This window comes from Bombina bombina, chromosome 2 (assembly GCF_027579735.1).
Source record: "Bombina bombina isolate aBomBom1 chromosome 2, aBomBom1.pri, whole genome shotgun sequence".
In the NCBI taxonomy this organism is placed as follows: domain Eukaryota; kingdom Metazoa; phylum Chordata; class Amphibia; order Anura; family Bombinatoridae; genus Bombina; species Bombina bombina.
In genome coordinates, this window is record NC_069500.1 from 1,287,449,696 (window position 1) to 1,287,469,447 (window position 19,752).

A 19,752-nucleotide genomic window follows, 5' to 3' on the forward strand; every position below is an offset into this window, starting at 1 on the left:
GCATGATAACCAATGTGAAAATTCCAAGTTGAAAAACTGGAATGCGCTACCTACAAATAAGGCCATTTAGCCCCCAGAGAACCCGACACACCTATACATAGGTGGTATCACTGTACTCAGGAGATGTTGTTGAACACATATTGAGGTGGTTTTTGGCAGTAACACATAACAGGAACTGAAAATCCATGCCTAAAGTACAATGTGTGTGAAAAATAACACAAAAAAATGACTACCCAAAAGTTTGACAAAGACTGGTGGTTGAATTAGTGCATGGAAAGTGTTAAAATATCAGCATTTGAAAAACCCTAGGGTGTCTACTTTTCAAAAATATATGGTTTGATGGGGGTAAATTCCATTGGCCAGCTTCAGAAATGTCCCAAATAGGACATGGGTGCATGATGACCGATGTGAAAATTCCAAGTTGAAAAACTGGAATGCGCTACCTACAAATAAGGCCATTTAGCCCCCAGAGAACCCTACACACCTATACATAGGTGGTATCACTGTACTCAGGAGATGTTGTTGAACACATATTGAGGTGTTTTTTTGGCAGTAACACATAACAGGAACTGAAAATCCATGCCTAAAGTACAATGTGTGTGAAAAATAACACAAAAAAATGACTACCCAAAAGTTTGACAAAGACTGGTGGTTGAATTAGTGCATGTAAAGTGTTAAAATATCAGCATTTGAAAAACCCTAGGGTGTCTACTTTTCAAAAATATATGGTTTGATGGGGGTAAATTCCATTGGCCAGCTTCAGAAATGTCCCAAATAGGACATGGGTGCATGATGACCAATGGGAAAATTCCAAGTTGAAAAACTGGAATGCGCTACCTACAAATAAGGCCATTTAGCCCCCAGAGAACCCAACACACCTATACATAGGTGGTATCACTGTACTCAGGAGATGTTGTTGAACACATATTGAGGTGGTTTTTGGCAGTAACACATAACAGGAACTGAAAATCCATGCCTAAAGTACAATGTGTGTGAAAAATAACACAAAAAAATGACTACCTAAAAGTTTGACAAAGACTGGTGGTTGAATTAGTGCATGGAAAGTGTTAAAATATCAGCATTTGAAAAACCCTAGGGTGTCTACTTTTCAAAAATATATGGTTTGATGGGGGTAAATTCCATTGGCCAGCTTCAGAAATGTCCCAAATAGGACATGGGTGCATGATGGCCAATGTGAAAATTCCAAGTTGAAAAACTGGAATGCGCTACCTACAAATAAGGCCATTTAGCCCCCAGAGAACCCGACACACCTATACATAGGTGGTATCACTGTACTCAGGAGATGTTGTTGAACACATATTGAGGTGGTTTTTGGCAGTAACACATAACAGGAACTGAAAATCCATGCCTAAAGTACAATGTGTGTGAAAAATAACACAAAAAAATGACTACCCAAAAGTTTGACAAAGACTGGTGGTTGAATTAGTGCATGGAAAGTGTTAAAATATCAGCATTTGAAAAACCCTAGGGTGTCTACTTTTCAAAAATATATGGTTTGATGGGGGTAAATTCCATTGGCCAGCTTCAGAAATGTCCCAAATAGGACATGGGTGCATGATGACCGATGTGAAAATTCCAAGTTGAAAAACTGGAATGCGCTACCTAAAAATAAGGCCATTTAGCCCCCAGAGAACACGACACACCTATACATAGGTGGTATCACTGTACTCAGGAGATGTTGTTGAACACATATTGAGGTGGTTTTTGGCAGTAACACATAACAGGAACTGAAAATCCATGCCTAAAGTACAATGTGTGTGAAAAATAACACAAAAAAATGACTACCCAAAAGTTTGACAAAGACTGGTGGTTGAATTAGTGCATGGAAAGTGTTAAAATATCAGCATTTGAAAAACCCTAGGGTGTCTACTTTTCAAAAATATATGGTTTGATGGGGGTAAATTCCATTGGCCAGCTTCAGAAATGTCCCAAATAGGACATGGGTGCATGATGACCAATGTGAAAATTCCAAGTTGAAAAACTGGAATGCGCTACCTACAAATAAGGCCATTTAGCCCCCAGAGAACCCGACACACCTATACATAGGTGGTATCACTGTACTCAGGAGATGTTGTTGAACACATATTGAGGTGTTTTTTGGCAGTAACACATAACAGGAACTGAAAATCCATGCCTAAAGTATAATGTGTGTGAAAAATAACACAAAAAAATGACTACCTAAAAGTTTGACAAAGACTGGTGGTTGAATTAGTGCATGGAAAGTGTTAAAATATCAGCATTTGAAAAACCCTAGGGTGTCTACTTTTCAAAAATATATGGTTTGATGGGGGTAAATTCCATTGGCCAGCTTCAGAAATGTCCCAAATAGGACATGGGTGCATGATGACCAATGTGAAAATTCCAAGTTGAAAAACTGGAATGCGCTACCTACAAATAAGGCCATTTAGCCCCCAGAGAACCCGACACACCTATACATAGGTGGTATCACTGTACTCAGGAGATGTTGTTGAACACATATTGAGGTGTTTTTTGGCAGTAACACATAACAGGAACTGAAAATCCATGCCTAAAGTATAATGTGTGTGAAAAATAACACAAAAAAATGACTACCTAAAAGTTTGACAAAGACTGGTGGTTGAATTAGTGCATGGAAAGTGTTAAAATATCAGCATTTGAAAAACCCTAGGGTGTCTACTTTTCAAAAATATATGGTTTGATGGGGGTAAATTCCATTGGCCAGCTTCAGAAATGTCCCAAATAGGACATGGGTGCATGATGACCAATGTGAAAATTCCAAGTTGAAAAACTGGAATGCGCTACCTACAAATAAGGCCATTTAGCCCCCAGAGAACCCGACACACCTATACATAGGTGGTATCACTGTACTCAGGAGATGTTGTTGAACACATATTGAGGTGGTTTTTGGCAGTAACACATAACAGGAACTGAAAATCCATGCCTAAAGTACAATGTGTGTGAAAAATAACACAAAAAAATGACTACCCAAAAGTTTGACAAAGACTGGTGGTTGAATTAGTGCATGGAAAGTGTTAAAATATCAGCATTTGAAAAACCCTAGGGTGTCTACTTTTCAAAAATATATGGTTTGATGGGGGTAAATTCCATTGGCCAGCTTCAGAAATGTCCCAAATAGGACATGGGTGCATGATGACCGATGTGAAAATTCCAAGTTGAAAAACTGGAATGCGCTACCTAAAAATAAGGCCATTTAGCCCCCAGAGAACCCAACACACCTATAGATAGGTGGTATCACTGTACTCAGGAGATGTTGTTGAACACATATTGAGGTGGTTTTTGGCAGTAACACATAACAGGAACTGAAAATCCATGCCTAAAGTACAATGTGTGTGAAAAATAACACAAAAAAATGACTACACAAAAGTTTGACAAAGACTAGTGGTTGAATTAGTGCATGGAAAGTGTTAAAATACCAGCATTTGAAATACCCTAGTGTGTCTACTTTTCAAAAATATTTGGTTTGATGGGGGTAAATTCCATTGGCCAGCTTCAGAAATGTCCCAAATAGGACATGGGTGCATGATGACCGATGTGAAAATTCCAAGTTGAAAAACTGGAATGCGCTACCTAAAAATAAGGCCATTTTGCCCCCAGAGAACCCAACACACCTATACATAGGTGGTATCACTGTACTCGGGAGATGTTGTTGAACACATATTGAGGTGGTTTTTGGCAGTAACACATAACAGGAACTGAAAATACATGCCTAAAGTACAATGTGTGTGAAAAATAACACAAAAAAATGACTACCCAAAAGTTTGACAAAGACTAGTGGTTGAATTAGTGCATGGAAAGTGTTAAAATACCAGCATTTGAAATACCCTAGGGTGTCTACTTTTCAAAAATATATGGTTTGATGGGGGTAAACTCCATTGGCCAGCTTCAGAAATGTCCCAAATAGGACATGGGTGCATGATGACCAATGTGAAAATTCCAAGTTGAAAAACTGGAATGTGCTACCTAAAAATAAGGCCATTTAACCCCCAGAGAACCCGACACACCTATACATAGGTGGTATCACTGTACTCAGGAGATATTGTTGAACACATATTGAGGTGGTTTTTGGCAGTAACACATAACAGGAACTGAAAATACATGCCTAAAGTACAATGTGTGTGAAAAATAACACAAAAAAATGACTACCCAAAGGTTTGACAAAGACTAGTGGTTGAATTAGTGCATGGAAAGTGTTAAAATACCAGCATTTGAAATACCCTAGGGTGTCTACTTTTCAAAAATATATGGTTTGATGGGGGTAAATTCCATTGGCCAGCTTCAGAAATGTCCCAAATAGGACATGGGTGCATGATGACCGATGTGAAAATTCCAAGTTGAAAAACTGGAATGCGCTACCTAAATATAAGGCCATTTAGCCCCCAGAGAACCCGACACACCTATACATAGGTGGTATCACTGTACTCAGGAGATATTGTTGAACACATATTGAGGTGGTTTTTGGCAGTAACACATAACAGGAACTGAAAATACATGCCTAAAGTACAATGTGTGTGAAAAATAACACAAAAAAATGACTACCCAAAAGTTTGACAAAGACTAGTGGTTGAATTAGTGCATGGAAAGTGTTAAAATACCAGCATTTGAAATACTCTAGGGTGTCTACTTTTCAAAAATATATGGTTTGATGGGGGTAAATTCCATTGGCCAGCTTCAGAAATGTCCCAAATAGGACATGGGTGTATGATGACCGATGTGAAAATTCCAAGTTGAAAAACTGGAATGCGCTCTCTAAAAATAAGGCTTTTAGCCCACATAGAACCCGACACACCTATACATAGGTGGTATCACTGTACTCAGGAGATGTTGTTGAACACATATTGAGGTGGTTTTTGGCAGTAACACATAACAGGAACTGAAAATCCATGCCTAAAGTACAATGTGTGTGAAAAATAACACAAAAAAATGACTACCCAAAAGTTTGACAAAGACTAGTGGTTGAATTAGTGCATGGAAAGTGTTAAAATACCAGCATTTGAAATACCCTAGTGTGTCTACTTTTCAAAAATATATGGTTTGATGGGGGTAAATTCCATTGGCCAGCTTCAGAAATGTCCCAAATAGGACATGGGTGCATGATGACCGATGTGAAAATTCCAAGTTGAAAAACTGGAATGCGCTACCTAAAAATAAGGCCATTTAGCCCCCAGAGAACCCGACACACCTATACATAGGTGGTATCACTGTACTCGGGAGATGTTGTTGAACACATATTGAGGTGGTTTTTGGCAGTAACACATAACAGGAACTGAAAATACATGCCTAAAGTACAATGTGTGTGAAAAATAACACAAAAAAATGACTACCCAAAAGTTTGACAAAGACTAGTGGTTGAATTAGTGCATGGAAAGTGTTAAAATACCAGCATTTGAAATACCCTAGGGTGTCTACTTTTCAAAAATATATGGTTTGATGGGGGTAAACTCCATTGGCCAGCTTCAGAAATGTCCCAAATAGGACATGGGTGCATGATGACCAATGTGAAAATTCCAAGTTGAAAAACTGGAATGTGCTACCTAAAAATAAGGCCATTTAGCCCCCAGAGAACCCGACACACCTATACATAGGTGGTATCACTCTACTCAGGAGATATTGTTGAACACATATTGAGGTGGTTTTTGGCAGTAACACATAACAGGTACTGAAAATACATGCCTAAAGTACAATGTGTCTGAAAAATAACACAAAACAATGACTACCCAAAAGTTTGACAAAGACTAGTGGTTGAATTAGTGCATGGAAAGTGTTAAAATACCAGCATTTGAAATACCCTAGTATGTCTACTTTTCAAAAATATATGGTTTGATGGGGGTAAATTCCATTGGCCAGCTTCAGAAATGTCCCAAATAGGACATGGGTGCATGATGACCGATGTGAAAATTCCAAGTTGAAAAACTGGAATGCGCTACCTAAAAATAAGGCCATTTAGCCCCCAGAGAACCCGACACACCTATACATAGGTGGTATCACTGTACTCAGGAGATATTGTTGAACACATATTGAAGTGGTTTTTGGCAGTAACACATAACAGGAACTGAAAATACATGCCTAAAGTACAATGTGTGTGAAAAATAACACAAAAAAAATGACTACCCAAAAGTTTGACAAAGACTAGTGGTTTAATTAGTGCATGGAAAGTGTTAAAATACCAGCATTTGAAATTCAAAAATAGCCTTGGTCCCAGATGGTCAACAAATTGAAAAGTGGCCTGGTCACTAAGGGGTTAATCTATATTTTACTTACCTCCTCATAGAATCTAATTAGATTTGTTTGACATGATCTTTTACTCATAAAACCATGTTGATTTAAACTCATAATCTTCTGAATCCGAATTTACACTTAAATATAATCCATTATAATCCATTCCAGTATCTTCACCACTACTTATGTCAAGTTTACTAGTCTATAGCTTCCTGGATCAGCCCTGCTTCCCTTTTTTAAAAAGTGGAACCACATCAGCTTTTTACCAATCCTGGGGTACTATGCCTAAGGGTAATGAGTCTTGTTAGCAGAGGTTTGTCTATGACAGTGCTAAATTCCCTAAAAATCCTTGGGTGTATTCAATCTAGACCTGGAGCTTTATTTACCTTGATATTATCCATTTTTTCCTGATGTCATTTAGAGATAACCCAGTTAATTGTATCTTATAGTTTGTTTCAATTTCTCTCCCATTGGGTTCTCTCGTGTATACTAAAGAAAGTAAATGGTTTAGCATTTCAGCCTTCCCCTGGTCACTGTTAATCATGCCACCATTTTCACATTTAATATTTTCCATCTTACATTTTTTGCCATTTATATACTTAAAAAAACCTTTTGGGTTTGTTTGAGAAACCTTTACAATAACTCTTTCATTTTCAAATGTGGCTAATCTGATCGCTCTTTTGCATGATTTGTTACATTCCTTGAATGATGAGTCTGTACTATTTTCTTTGAACAATTTAAATGGCCTACATTTTTTTTCCTGCTTTCTCTTAACACATTTGTATTTAGCCACATTGGCTTGGATTTATTTCTTTACGTTTATATGTGGTATGTGTTGCTGTGTATATTGATTTAGAAAAGTTCTAAATGTCCTCCATTTTCCTCTGTTTTTATTTAAGAATAATTTGTCCCAGTGTAGGCTATTTAACAATTTCCTTAAAGGAACATGAAACTCAAACATCCTTTTTCATGGTTTAGATAGAGCATTCAATTTTAAACAACTTTCCAATTTTTCTTCTATTATATATTTTGCTTCATTCTCTTTGTATCCTTTGTTGAAGGAGCAGCAATGTTCTACTTGGGACTAGCTGAACACATTGGTAAGCCAATGATAAGAGCCTGAGGTATATATGTGCAGCCACCAATCAGCAGCTAGCTCCCAGCTCCGAATACTACCTAGGTATGTTTTTCAGCAAAGAACATTAAGAGAACAAAGGAAATCATGAAATATATTTTTGGGGTTTCATGTCCTTTTAGATAATTTAATTTTCTTTTCTTAAAATTAAAAGTTTTGGTTGAACCCATTTACTACTGCTTATGGAAGGTTATTTCCAATGTGACCATGTTAGGATCACTGTGACCTAAATGTTCTTTCACTTCTGTGTTTGATATTATTTCTGTATTATTTGATAGCACTAAATCCAGTATAGCTTTATTTCTACTTGGCTTCTCCATTAAGTGACATAAAGTTAGCTTTTAGCATTTTAAAAATCTACCCCCTTTAGGTATATTGCAAGCTTCTCTACATTATCACCTGTATCATCATAAATATCCTCCCTTATTGCAGGTTTAAGGTCACGTTTTTAATATACACGCAAATTACTACTCCCCTTTTATTATCATTATCGCTCATAAATAAGGTATAACCCTCTAAATTAACTGCCCAGTCATGTGAGTCATCCCATCAGGTTTCAGTTATGCTAACAAACAAATCAAATTCCTCTTCTGCTGCTAAGAGCTCCCCCATATTACCAGTCATGCTTCTTGCATTTGTTGTCATCTATTTATTTTCTTGCGCTTTCTGTTGCTACTTGGTGCTCTTCCCTCCAAATAGCCTAATGTGTTATAATGTGTAATATCCTAATGTGTAATATCCTAATGTGTTAATAAGATATTGTAGCTGTATCATATTCACAGACTAATCTGTTAGATCTATTTTGTTTTGACTGAGCCCCCCCCCCAGTTTAAAAGATTCTCGAAAACATGCTAACATATTATCCCCAAACACACCTGCGCCCATATAATTCATATGCAACCCATCCTTACTGTACAGATTGTCACCAAGTGAAAATTCCGCCCAGTGCTCCACAATGCCAAAGCACTAATTTTTACACCGTGTTTTTAACCAGGAATGAACTGTCCTCAGATCCTTCTACCGCACTGGGTTAGCACATGGCACTGGTAATATCTCATAAAATACTACCTTGGATGTCATTGCTTTAAGCTTGATTCCTAACTCCCTGAAGTCATGTTTTAGTACTCTCCATCTCCCGCTGACTGTCATTAGTGCCAATATACACCATGACTGCTGGATCAGACCCAGACCCCTATTACAATGTATCAATATTCTTTACAATATGCCTAACATGAGGCCCAGGAAGGCAGCAAACTGTTCTATTTAAGGAATCTAGATGACAAATTACCTTATCTACCTTACTTATAAAAGAGTCTACTATGACCAACATCTGTCTTAGGCCCAGGCTTGTATGCCCCTCTTCTGTTACTGGATGACTGTTTGCAGCCCAATCTAACATTGCTACACCTGAACCAATATCCCCAACATCATCACTCAATCTTGCAAATCTATTGAGGTGTACCAGCTCAGAACTGGCCTGTCTCTTCCGCTTAATTTTACCTCCCCTTCTAACAGGGACCCAGCTACTTCCCTCAGTATCCCCCTCTGAATTAACTCTATCCCGATTACTAGAAACATGAACAGCCTTGTCAGTCATAACCATTTCCCTTTCAAGAGTTTGAATATCACTCAGTGTGGCAATTCATTCCTCCAGTACTCTAATATGAGCTTCTAGTGAAACAATATGCTCACACTTGCCACAGAGATATGATCCCTGTAGTGGCTGCTCCAGCAAAGCAAACATATGGCAAGATTTGCATTGAATGAAATTATCACTCATGATTATAACGGTTTAAACTTACAAATCATTATTTAAATCACTAGCAGTAAGACTCAATTTAAATCAAGGTTTTCTACATAAAGATTCAATTTTTAGAATAATTATTATTCTAGTTATATCAGAAAATACTGATTTAGTTATATACCATTAGAAATACATAGATACATCATTTAAATGAATGACATTCAAGTTTAATATATATATAAAATATATAAATGGAAAAGGATTTCTTTAGCCCGCCCCTTACAAATCTATGGGGAAAGGGAGTTAGCGTGGTTGCTATATTCGAAGTCCTGAAGTTAGCGCACCCAAGTCTTTCGCTCGCATGCTAACTTTTTACTTTCAACTTGTAATACCAGAGCTAATCTGGTTGCGCAAATTTTTTAGTTGAGTTCAGTTAGTGGACTTACACAGGTGAAAATAATACTTCCCCTTATTACACACAATAAGGAAGGTAGGAGAGAACAAAAAACAGGAAACGGTTGAAGAGGAAAACAAAACGTAATAAAAAACCAGTTTAAATAAAACAGTTAAATATAAAGTTTAAAACTTTGCAACCTCTTCTGCAACAAACTATTTAAATCTCCTTTAGCGCCCGATGATCAAAAACTTGCTGCTATGGAGACAAATCACACAAAATTTTGAGATTTTGCTTTTTAGACCTTGTTTTATGTTTTAATATAGGAGTCTCTCCTTCACATACAGAACCCTGTAAAGTGGGATAAACATCTCTCAATGTAAAAATTTGTGTTTGTAAATTTATTTGAGGGACCTCACTGTACTGATGAGAAGAATTCATGGATCATCTCGCCTGAGAGGAGAGCTTTAGATTATCAGGCTCTTAGTGCTCAAACTCTACACTTACACAGTGAAACCCACTTGCAGCAGAGAAACCGATTGCAGCAAGTTCTATTGGTCAGAGTAATTATAACAAAGCAGAATTAGTATAGGATTACTATTAGAATGTTGCAACAGTCAATATCATGCATCATACAAGATGTTGTGGTCAAATTGTTGAGGTCAAGGGCTCCATTTATGATGCTGCTTCGGAATCCCATCGTTTCATAAGATTTTTAGATGGCGGATTGAAATCATCCTGATACAAGACGTTTGGGATGATTGACAGCCCCTGCTAGCAACCAGTTGGCAGTGAGAGGGGGGGGGCATTGCACAAGAATTTCACTAGACAATATGCTGTTGGCATTTAGCAATGTCGTGCAGACATGATTCGCTATAGCGAATCATGTCCGCTCAACATTTAATACCTTTACTCCCAAGAATGCTGTTGTTGACTTTCAGAATATCTTTTGTATTGTTAGCAGAGAGCATTTAAATGTCACTGCTTCAAAACTGATATTCTAAATAATGCTGCATTTTAACTATCTGTTGTCCGCATCATTATAACAGGATGCTGGACTTCTGACACATTATATTGAAATAAAAAAATGTTTTAGTTTAATTTTCATAAATGTCGTACATTGTGTTCACTTTAGTTTAAATGTAAATGCCAATTGAAACTTGATAAAGGTGGAATCTTGTCTCTACATTTTTTTTTTATTTAGCTGTAATAAAATACAAATTGTATATACATATAATCAGTGTTATCCACAAAGCTAAAATTGTTTTAAGATTTCATTCCTGATTTAGCCTATAAGGATCAAGATAATAATTTGTTAAATGTCCTTCTTTTTCAGGAAAAACAATGGGAATATAACCTCGAAGGCGGAGTCAAAAGATCAAGAGCCGAAGAACCCAGAGTGGTTTACAAAATATTTCTCATTCTAAGAGAAATAGTTAAACCCAATTCTGTAAATATGTCATTGTTGTAGGCGGTTTGTTTTTGTAAAAAGAAAAAAAAGACATTTTATTTTAACATCTTCTGTATTCTACTTAATATTTTGGAATGTATCAATAGGCTTCTTATTTGTAAAGAAGTGTGCTGTACATTGGGTATTAAAAATCTTTTTTATTACAGTTCTATTATAGCTATCCTGCAGGTTTTCCATTAATTATTGTATAAAATATCCATTTCTTGTATAGCAGGTGCTTGAAAAACATATTGACTTAAAGGGATAGGAAAGTCTAAAATATACTGTCACAATTTACATAGAGCGTGACATTTTAAGACACTTTTAAATTCACTTCTTTTATCAAATTTACTTTTGGTATTCTTTGTTGAAAATCATAAGGACATATCCTCTGCAGCAGCAATGCACTACTGGGAGTTAGCTGATTATAGGTAGCTGCACACATTTGTCTCTTGTCATTGGCTCACAGATGTGTTCAGCTAGCTCCCAGTACTGCATTGCTGCACTGGAACTAATTTTAAATGTGTTTAACCCTTTTTTGCAGAGGTTAAAGACATTTATATGCAAGCAAAACTACGATGGTAACATGTTCTAGCATATCAGCATTTTATTTTTACACTTTTATATCCCTTTAATATAGCTACTAAAATATAACTCATATGTATTGAAGAAAGTGAAGCCGCCACTGTAGACAGATCAGTAGCAATCAATGTGTGAACATTTCATTCCATATTAATTGAAAATCTATCACATCCAAATGGCAAAATAAAATTTAGCTCATAATTATATCTCTCTAAAACAGCCTGGTGCACATACTGATTAAAGAAATTAATAAAATTTATCAAAATGATATTTTGTTGATTTATTGTAAGTTATAAAGCATCACATATTAGAAGATAAACATCAAACTTACAAACAATTAAGTTTTACAAATAGTATAAGAGAAGCGATTGGAAGATAATATATGCAGCACTAAGGGTAAACTAGAGCTTAACTGCTAAGGTTTATATATATAAATATATATGGCCATGAAATCAGTGAGGTCAATCACAATCCTGTTTATAACATATATAATGGTTTTCAACAGAAAACCGCTATTAAAGTCTATGGGAATTTATGTAGATAAATCATTAGATAAGTTAATGATTGTTATTGGTTCCTGTATTTCTATTTTACTAATGTTTATTTTACAATGGGGTTTAGACCAGGGATGGTTCTAGACCTGAAAAGCTGGGTATGCTAACAAAGAGGTTGATCACAATCTATTGTACAATATTTGTCACCATGTTTTTGGCTGCTGATAAGCACTTTTCAAATTTGAGATGACCACAGTCAGTCATTTTCCATCTTTTAGGCACCAAAAAAATAATTAGCGGCTCTCCAAAAAAAGGCACTAAGCATAACATGGGACAATCCTGTTCAAGGTGATCACAATCCTATTCTCAGTACAACAGATTTAAAAAAAAAAATCTCTTTCAAAATTAATAGCTGAAAGAACTTGATAAAATGTCAAATTGGTCGTTTTGACTTGCTAGAAAGTATTCCAGGATATTTTGGAATAAAACATTTTGTTTGGCATATGTTAAACAATACACTGAAATTAGATTATATCACCATATTGGATAATCTTATGGAATTATGGTCAAGATTCGTAGAGCCTCTCTTCTTCTCGCTTGCATAGTCCATCAGTAGTGGGTATTCCTGAAATTTACATATGTAAATGTATTAATTAGTCGGATACATGATATGTTGTACAGCAAACGAGAAGTGCTAAAAACACAAGAAATCAGAAATATTGACACCAATATCTAGAAAAGTTGGCTTTGCAATTGCGTCCATAAAATGTTTGAATTTAGTTAACACTCACAATGCTGTCCAGTTAAAGGGACATGAAACCCAAATTTGTTCTTTTATGGTTCAGACAGAGCATACAATTACTTTTTTCCAATTTACTTCTATTATCAAATTTGAGTCGTTCTCTTGTTATTCTTTATTGATAAGATCTCTAGATAGGTAGTGTGCATATGTCGGGAGCGCTACATGACAGGAAATAGTGCTGCCATCTAGTGCTCTTGCTAATGTATAACGTTGTTGCAAAACTGATGTCCTATAGTACTGCAAACACCTGCACGCTCCTAAACCTACCTTCCTGCTTTTCAACAAGGGATAACAAAGAAATAAAGAGAATGTGATAATAGAAGTAAATTTGAAAGCGTCTGATGATCAAAAGCTTCTTGGCATGAAGAGAATTTGTGCAAAATCTTTGGAGGCTTTTTTTGTGCATTAAATTGCAATGTATGTGCCTTTCATTCCCACCAAGGACCCTGCATAGTTATTTATACAGCTCTCACACTAAAATGCTCCTTTGTAAAATTCTAAAGATACCACAATAGTAACAATATCCGTGTGGTTAAAAAATGATTTCTACAATTGTGTAGAAATATACTGATATTACTATGTGTTTGTATCAACATTCAGAATCATTCAGTCCAAAGAGTATCTCACTCGTGATCACAGAAACTCTAGCCCTATATATAATATGTGGATGAAGATACCATACTAGAAGTGTGACCATGTAAGTTTGGAGCACTCATTTAGCAATTTATTCAAAGTTTTTCTGAAAATATATATTTTAGCTTCAGATAATAACAATTCTAAAATTGTTTTCAATGATCCTGAAATGTAAAAATATATCAGTGTGGATCCTCATTAGATAAGATTTTCCACTGTATTCTCAAGCATTAATGTGTTGCTCATTGGATCTTCAGTCCGAGGGCTAAGTAGGTATTTTATTTAGTAATGCTTTTGACCTTGAGCCTCATTTACCCTGGAGATCATTATGATGCAGTAAAAAATAAAAACAGTGATGTAATTATACGCTCAAGTCTTGAGAAAGGACCCTTAAGTATGGCTTAAAGGGACAGTATACACCAATTTTCATTTAACTGCATGTAATAGACACTAATATAAAGAATAATATGCACAGATACTGATATAAAAATCCAGTATAAAACAGTTTAAAAATTTAGAAGCTCCCAGTTTAGCTCTGTTAAAATGTTTCTGGAACACCCACTGAAAGTGGGAAATATTCAGACACTCCCCCCTACCCCTTCCTCTGCATATAAAAATACCCTTTACACAAACAGGAGCAAGCTGGTGTAGGTATACATCAGTATTCTCTTAAAACTTTGGGGCTTGGTTAGGAGTCTGAAAATCAGCGCAATGTTGTTTAAAAATAAGCAAAACTATAAAAAAAATGTTTTTTTAAAAGCTGTATAGGCTATATAAATGGATCATCTACAAAACATTTATGCAAAGAAAAATCGAGTGTATAATGTCCCTTTAATTAAATGTCCCCTGAGTTTTCAACCCATTGCGCACTTATCAGCCCATAAAAATATATTTGTGTAATTGTGAATATATCAGCAACACTTTCTAACTGACTAACACCAATTAAAATGATAGGTAGATTAGTTGTATCACAGACCCATGAAAGAAGTAGATGAGATTAAAAGTCCATCTTTAATCCCTTCTAGTTTAAAAACATATGAATATTTAAAATTCTAATTTCTTCACCAGCACCATAGTTTAATTTGGTATCATAGGAAAGGAAAAAAAACATTCCAAAGCTAAAGATGATACTCATCACGTTGATATTTAAATCCAGTGCAATAGTATAACAATAATATAGTGAAATAAAAAAAATCTCTACAGACATGATACCAAACATGAATTTGTTTGATGAGGACTGTACATCCTGTATACCCATATGGCTTTGAAAATACTTTAAAGGCCCCAGCAAGATCTTTGGAGACTTTCACTTGTCTGCTCACCAGCAGTTGTTTGGGGTCACAACTTGGGAGTTAGGGGATGCTCTGACAGTAGTTTCCCCATAAAGGCTGTCATATATATTCACTGCAGCCGATTAAATAACTTTTTTCTTTCCCTAACTAGTAATGTAAAATTATCTTGATGTCTTGCCATATTTCCTTCATTTTTTTGCCTGCTAATTTGATTTTCTTTTGAGTGTGTGTGCAATTTTTACTGGGACTTTTGGATTTCTTTTATTAAAGGATCCACTCTATTTTACATGTTTTTGTGAAAGAAGGTACCCCTAGGTAATTTTCTTATATTACCTAATGAGAAATCCAACTCTAAACAAACACACACATACATATATTTACATTGTCAAAATGCTTAATGGAGTCAGGAGTCATCTAATCGGAAGATCAATCAATCAGATGAGATTGAAGGTGTTGGCCATAACTGCCCTGCCCTATAAAACAAATGTTGAGGGGGAACTTCCGGGCGGCGGCCATCATAGGTCGCAGTTTTGAATGCTGCTCCAGCCTTGATGATTTAACCTGACAAAATACCTTAACAAAAAGCCATCTTACATGAAGTTTTATATCCTACAAACAAGTTAATCATCCTCCATCTGACAAACATAAAATTACTGAGTTGGCTGTCAGTAACAGAACACTAGAGCTTTTATTAAGCTCAACAACCCCCCCGACAGAATATCTTTGGGTCTCTGTCGTATCACAACCCCAAAGGTGCGCTGCAATATTTGTTAAAAGCTGCAATTGACCTGCAAGTTGTATTGTTGTATAAACATGGAAGAGATTGATATGGAGAGCGTTACTACCATCTTAGAGGAGCTGCGCCTAGTTATGGATCATCAGATAGCCTTTGAAGAATTGCTACATATGAGGGACATGTATATGTCACAACTAACTACTCACCCCAAGCCCGTTTTGATGGAAAGCAGGGGTGGCTGCGCTTTGGGGCCCCAGCGCTATAACGCTACCCCACACAGCTGTGTTAGAGACCTGGAAATCACCATTTTGGAATCTGTAATGGGGATGAGGAGGTCACAGCTGAGCCCACAGAAAGTGGTATCAAAAGCAACGCAGTGCTAATATGGACTAGTGAAAGTGGCACCGCCGATACCTTTACTCAAAACCAGGCAGAATTGGGGTTACAAATACAATACTCCCCACCGACCTTGTGGTTTACAATTGCTCTTCTATGCACAGACCTACGGAACTCAAACCGGGAATCAAGAGCTGTATCCATGCCGAGCAAATTTGAGAGCTACTGGCTTATGCTAAAGATTGACAAAGGGATCATTACAAATCTCTTCTACCACATATGTTCTCTGGAATCATCACACATGCTGGCGGATTTGACTGGGATTGGTTAAATGATTTGATGACCCTGTCATCCAAGACTCTCCTTGGCAAATATGACATTTAAGTGCCGATTCAGAGCCATAGATGATAACACAGGACGCTATGGTGGTTTGTTTGACAAGCTTGCTGTATGCCATTAAGAAATGATGGCTAGTTAATGATGATCTAGGGATCTGAAAAATATTCACCCAAATTAGTTGGCTGCAATATAGCTTACTGTTAATAGTGGAAGTACCTCTATAGACCAACATTGTAATAGCCGTGGACACGCTCATTGAACTACTTAGATAATTGTTCTACTTTTCTATATGTGAAACCTGTATAGTTGTGTCTGGGGGCTATCTAATCTCAAGAGGCTGATGCTCGCCTATGCTCTTCACTACTGTACAAATGTATCATAACGATTAGGGACATGGCATAATTAGTCATATTGTTTATATTTGAATGATGGTATAGCTACTAGTCTCTATATGTTCCAGGTAGCTGCTACTGTGGTATGCCATTTCACATAGCATTGTATTAATTTTATATATATCGCCATTGCATGTATATGTTTAAACTGCACATTTTATGTGGATGGAGTATGATATTAATTATTAGTTATAGCAGTATTACATATTATGTGTGTTATATATGTTTCACAGATAAGCTCCTATAAGCTTATATAATACCTCTGTTCATTGCTTAAGCTTAGTTAATGCTGTTAAGGGTTGTCAATATTCTATCTTACTATAAAACATCCTTTTTTGTACTCATATCCTGCAGCCTCCATAACATTTAAGTTAGATTGGAAGTAGGTTCATATAGTTGGCTAATAAGTGAGACACAGCATAGTTATTATATTAGCGACTTGCTTTATTTTTACAAAGGCTATTTTCATGTAGGCAGAGTACCACTTCTGTTTACAGAAGCAGAAACCTATAGTCAAACTTCACAGTGTTACGTTGCAAGAATTATAGTGAAATTACGGCCCCAACCCCATAGAATAGCAAACTCTAGAATATCAGTCATAGAAGTGGCGTATATTATTTTAAGAAAGTTAAATTTAACCATTATATATTATTTCACTTAATATACCTATATTTTCCAAATGTAGGCTGGGGTATTTACTTATTATATACTACTGGTGTGCTATATGCAGCCGGGGTGGCACACTTTTAGTCTTATACCGATTGACCATACGTATCACTAGCTATAGGAAACCACTCATTGTTAGGAGTATATAGCACATCGGGTTCTTTAATACTCTAATCCTCTAGAGTTTGAATTTTTAGTTTGGGATTAATAGTAGAAATACATCCTCATATACTGATGTAAGCAACTGTTAATCAGAGAGACGTCATCCTATACCAATCTATATTATTAGACCCTTTGGGGACACTATAATACAATGCCAAATATAATTAGGCCAGTAATGGTGGTTCCCCCCATCAACATACTTATTTGCCAATTTTACCCTGATGTTACTGAATACATGCTGATTACTGTTTCACAGTCCCTAATTTCTTGTCTCTTCAATTTAACTAGATCCAAAAGGCATCATAATACCTATTGGCTGATTGGAACAGCCAATAGAATGCAAGCTCAATTTTATTGGCTGATTGGATCAGCCAATAGGATTGAAACTCAATCCTATTGGCTGATTGTCAGCCAATAAGATTTTTTTTCACCTTTAATGCCGATTGGCTGCTAGAATTCTATCAGCCAATCGGAATTCAAGGGACGCCATCTTGGATGACGTCCCTTAAAGGAACCTTCATTTTTCGTAAGCCGTGGAAAGAAGAGGATGCTCTGCGCTGGATGTCTTGAAGATGGAGCCGCTCTGTGCCGAATGGATGAAGATAGAAGATGCCGTCTGGATAAAGACTTCTGACGGCTTGGATGAAGACTTCGGCCCACTTGGATGAAGACTCCTGCCCGCTTTGCTGAGGAATTCTGCCGATTCGTTGAGGATGGATGTCTGGTCTTCAAAAACTGTAAGTGGATCTTCTGGGGTTAGTGTTAGGTTTATTTAAGGGTTTATTGGGTGGGTTTTATTTTTAGATTAGGGTTTGGGCAGAAAAAGAGCTAAATGCCCTTTTAAGGGCAATGCCCATCCAAATGCCCTTTTCAGGGCAATGGGAAGCTTAGGTTCTTTTAGATAGGATTTTATTTGGGGGGCTGGTTGTGTGGGTGGTGGGTTTTACTGTTGGGGGGGTTGTTTGTATTTTTTTTTACAGGTAAAAGAGCTGATTTCTTTGTGGCAATGCCCCGCAAAAGGCCATTTTAAGGACCATTGGTAGTTTATTGTAGGCTAGGGTTTTTTTTTATTTTGGGGAGGCTTTTTTATTTTGATAGGGCTATTAGATTAGGTGTAATTGGTTTAAATATTTGATAATTTCTTTTTTATTTTGTGTAATTTAGTGTTTGTTTTTTTGTAATTTAGTTAATTGTATTTAATTAATGAAATTTATTTAATTGTAGTGTAAGGTTAGGTGTTAGTTTAAGACAGGTTAGGTTTTATTTTACAGGTAAATTTGTATTTATTTTAGCTAGGTAGTTATTAAATAGTTAATAACTATTTAGTAAATAGTCTACCTAGTTAAAATAAATACAAACTTACCTGTAAAATAAAAATAAAACCTAAGCTAAATACAATGTAACTATTAGTTATATTGTAGCTAGCTTAGGTTTTATTTCACAGGTAAGTATTTAGTTTTAAATAGAAATTATTTAGTTGATGATAGTAATTTTTATTTAGATTTATTTTAATTATATTAAAGTTAGGGGTGTTAGGGTTAGGTTTAGGGGTTAATAACTTTAGTATAGTGGTGGCGATTTTGGGGCAGCAGATTAGGGGCTAATAACAGTAATGTAGGTTGCGGCGATGTTAGGGACAGCAGATTAGGGGTTAATAATATTTAACTAGTGTTTGCGATGTGAGAGTGCGGCGGTTTAGGGGTTAATATGTTTATTATAGTGGCGGCAATGTCCGGAGTGGCAGATTAGGGGTTAATAATTTTATTTTAGGGTTTGCGATGTGGGAGGGCCTCGGTTTAGGGGTTAATAGGTAGTTTATGGGTGTTAGTGTACTTTTTAGCACTTTAGTTATGAGTTTTATGTTACGGCGTTGTAGAATAAAAACCATAACTACTGACTTTCAGTTTACGGTATGGATCTTGAAGTTATAGGCTGTACCGCTCACTTTTTGGCCAGACAGGCAAACTCGTAATACCGGCGATGTGGAAGTCCCATTGAAAAAGGACTTTTTAAAAGCTGCGGTAGTTACGTTGCGTTACGGCCAAAAAAGTGTGCGGTGCACGTATACCTAAAAAACTTGTAATACCAGCGGTAGTGAAAAAGAGCTATAATGCTGCTTTTTAACTCATACCGCACAACTCTTAATCTAGCCGTTTGGATTTAGCGCAGTTGGTCTAATGCGTGTCAGGTTAGTGCATGAGCGATGCTTTCCTTTTTTTTCTTAACAGTGCACTCCATCAAAGTCTATGGGGAGAAGAAGTCAGCGTGGTCGTGATATCCAAAGTCCTGAAGTTAGAGCCAGTGGCATCACTACAGGGGGATCAGGGGGCAATTGCCCCCTCTAGTATATTCTGTGCC

General features: G+C 36.4%; 1 protein-coding gene across 1 annotated transcript in view; it reads left to right on the forward strand.

Annotated features, from left to right (window-relative positions):
* The window catches only part of FAM184B (family with sequence similarity 184 member B), a 184,920-nt gene extending 173,110 nt beyond the window's left edge, over positions 1–11,810 (forward strand). The window contains exon 10 of the mRNA XM_053704104.1: positions 10,847–11,810. Coding sequence (XP_053560079.1) covers positions 10,847–10,937 — 91 coding nt within the window. The 3' untranslated portion in view covers positions 10,938–11,810. The remainder of the gene's footprint in view (positions 1–10,846) is intronic.
* Positions 11,811–19,752: the final 7,942 nt, after the last annotated feature.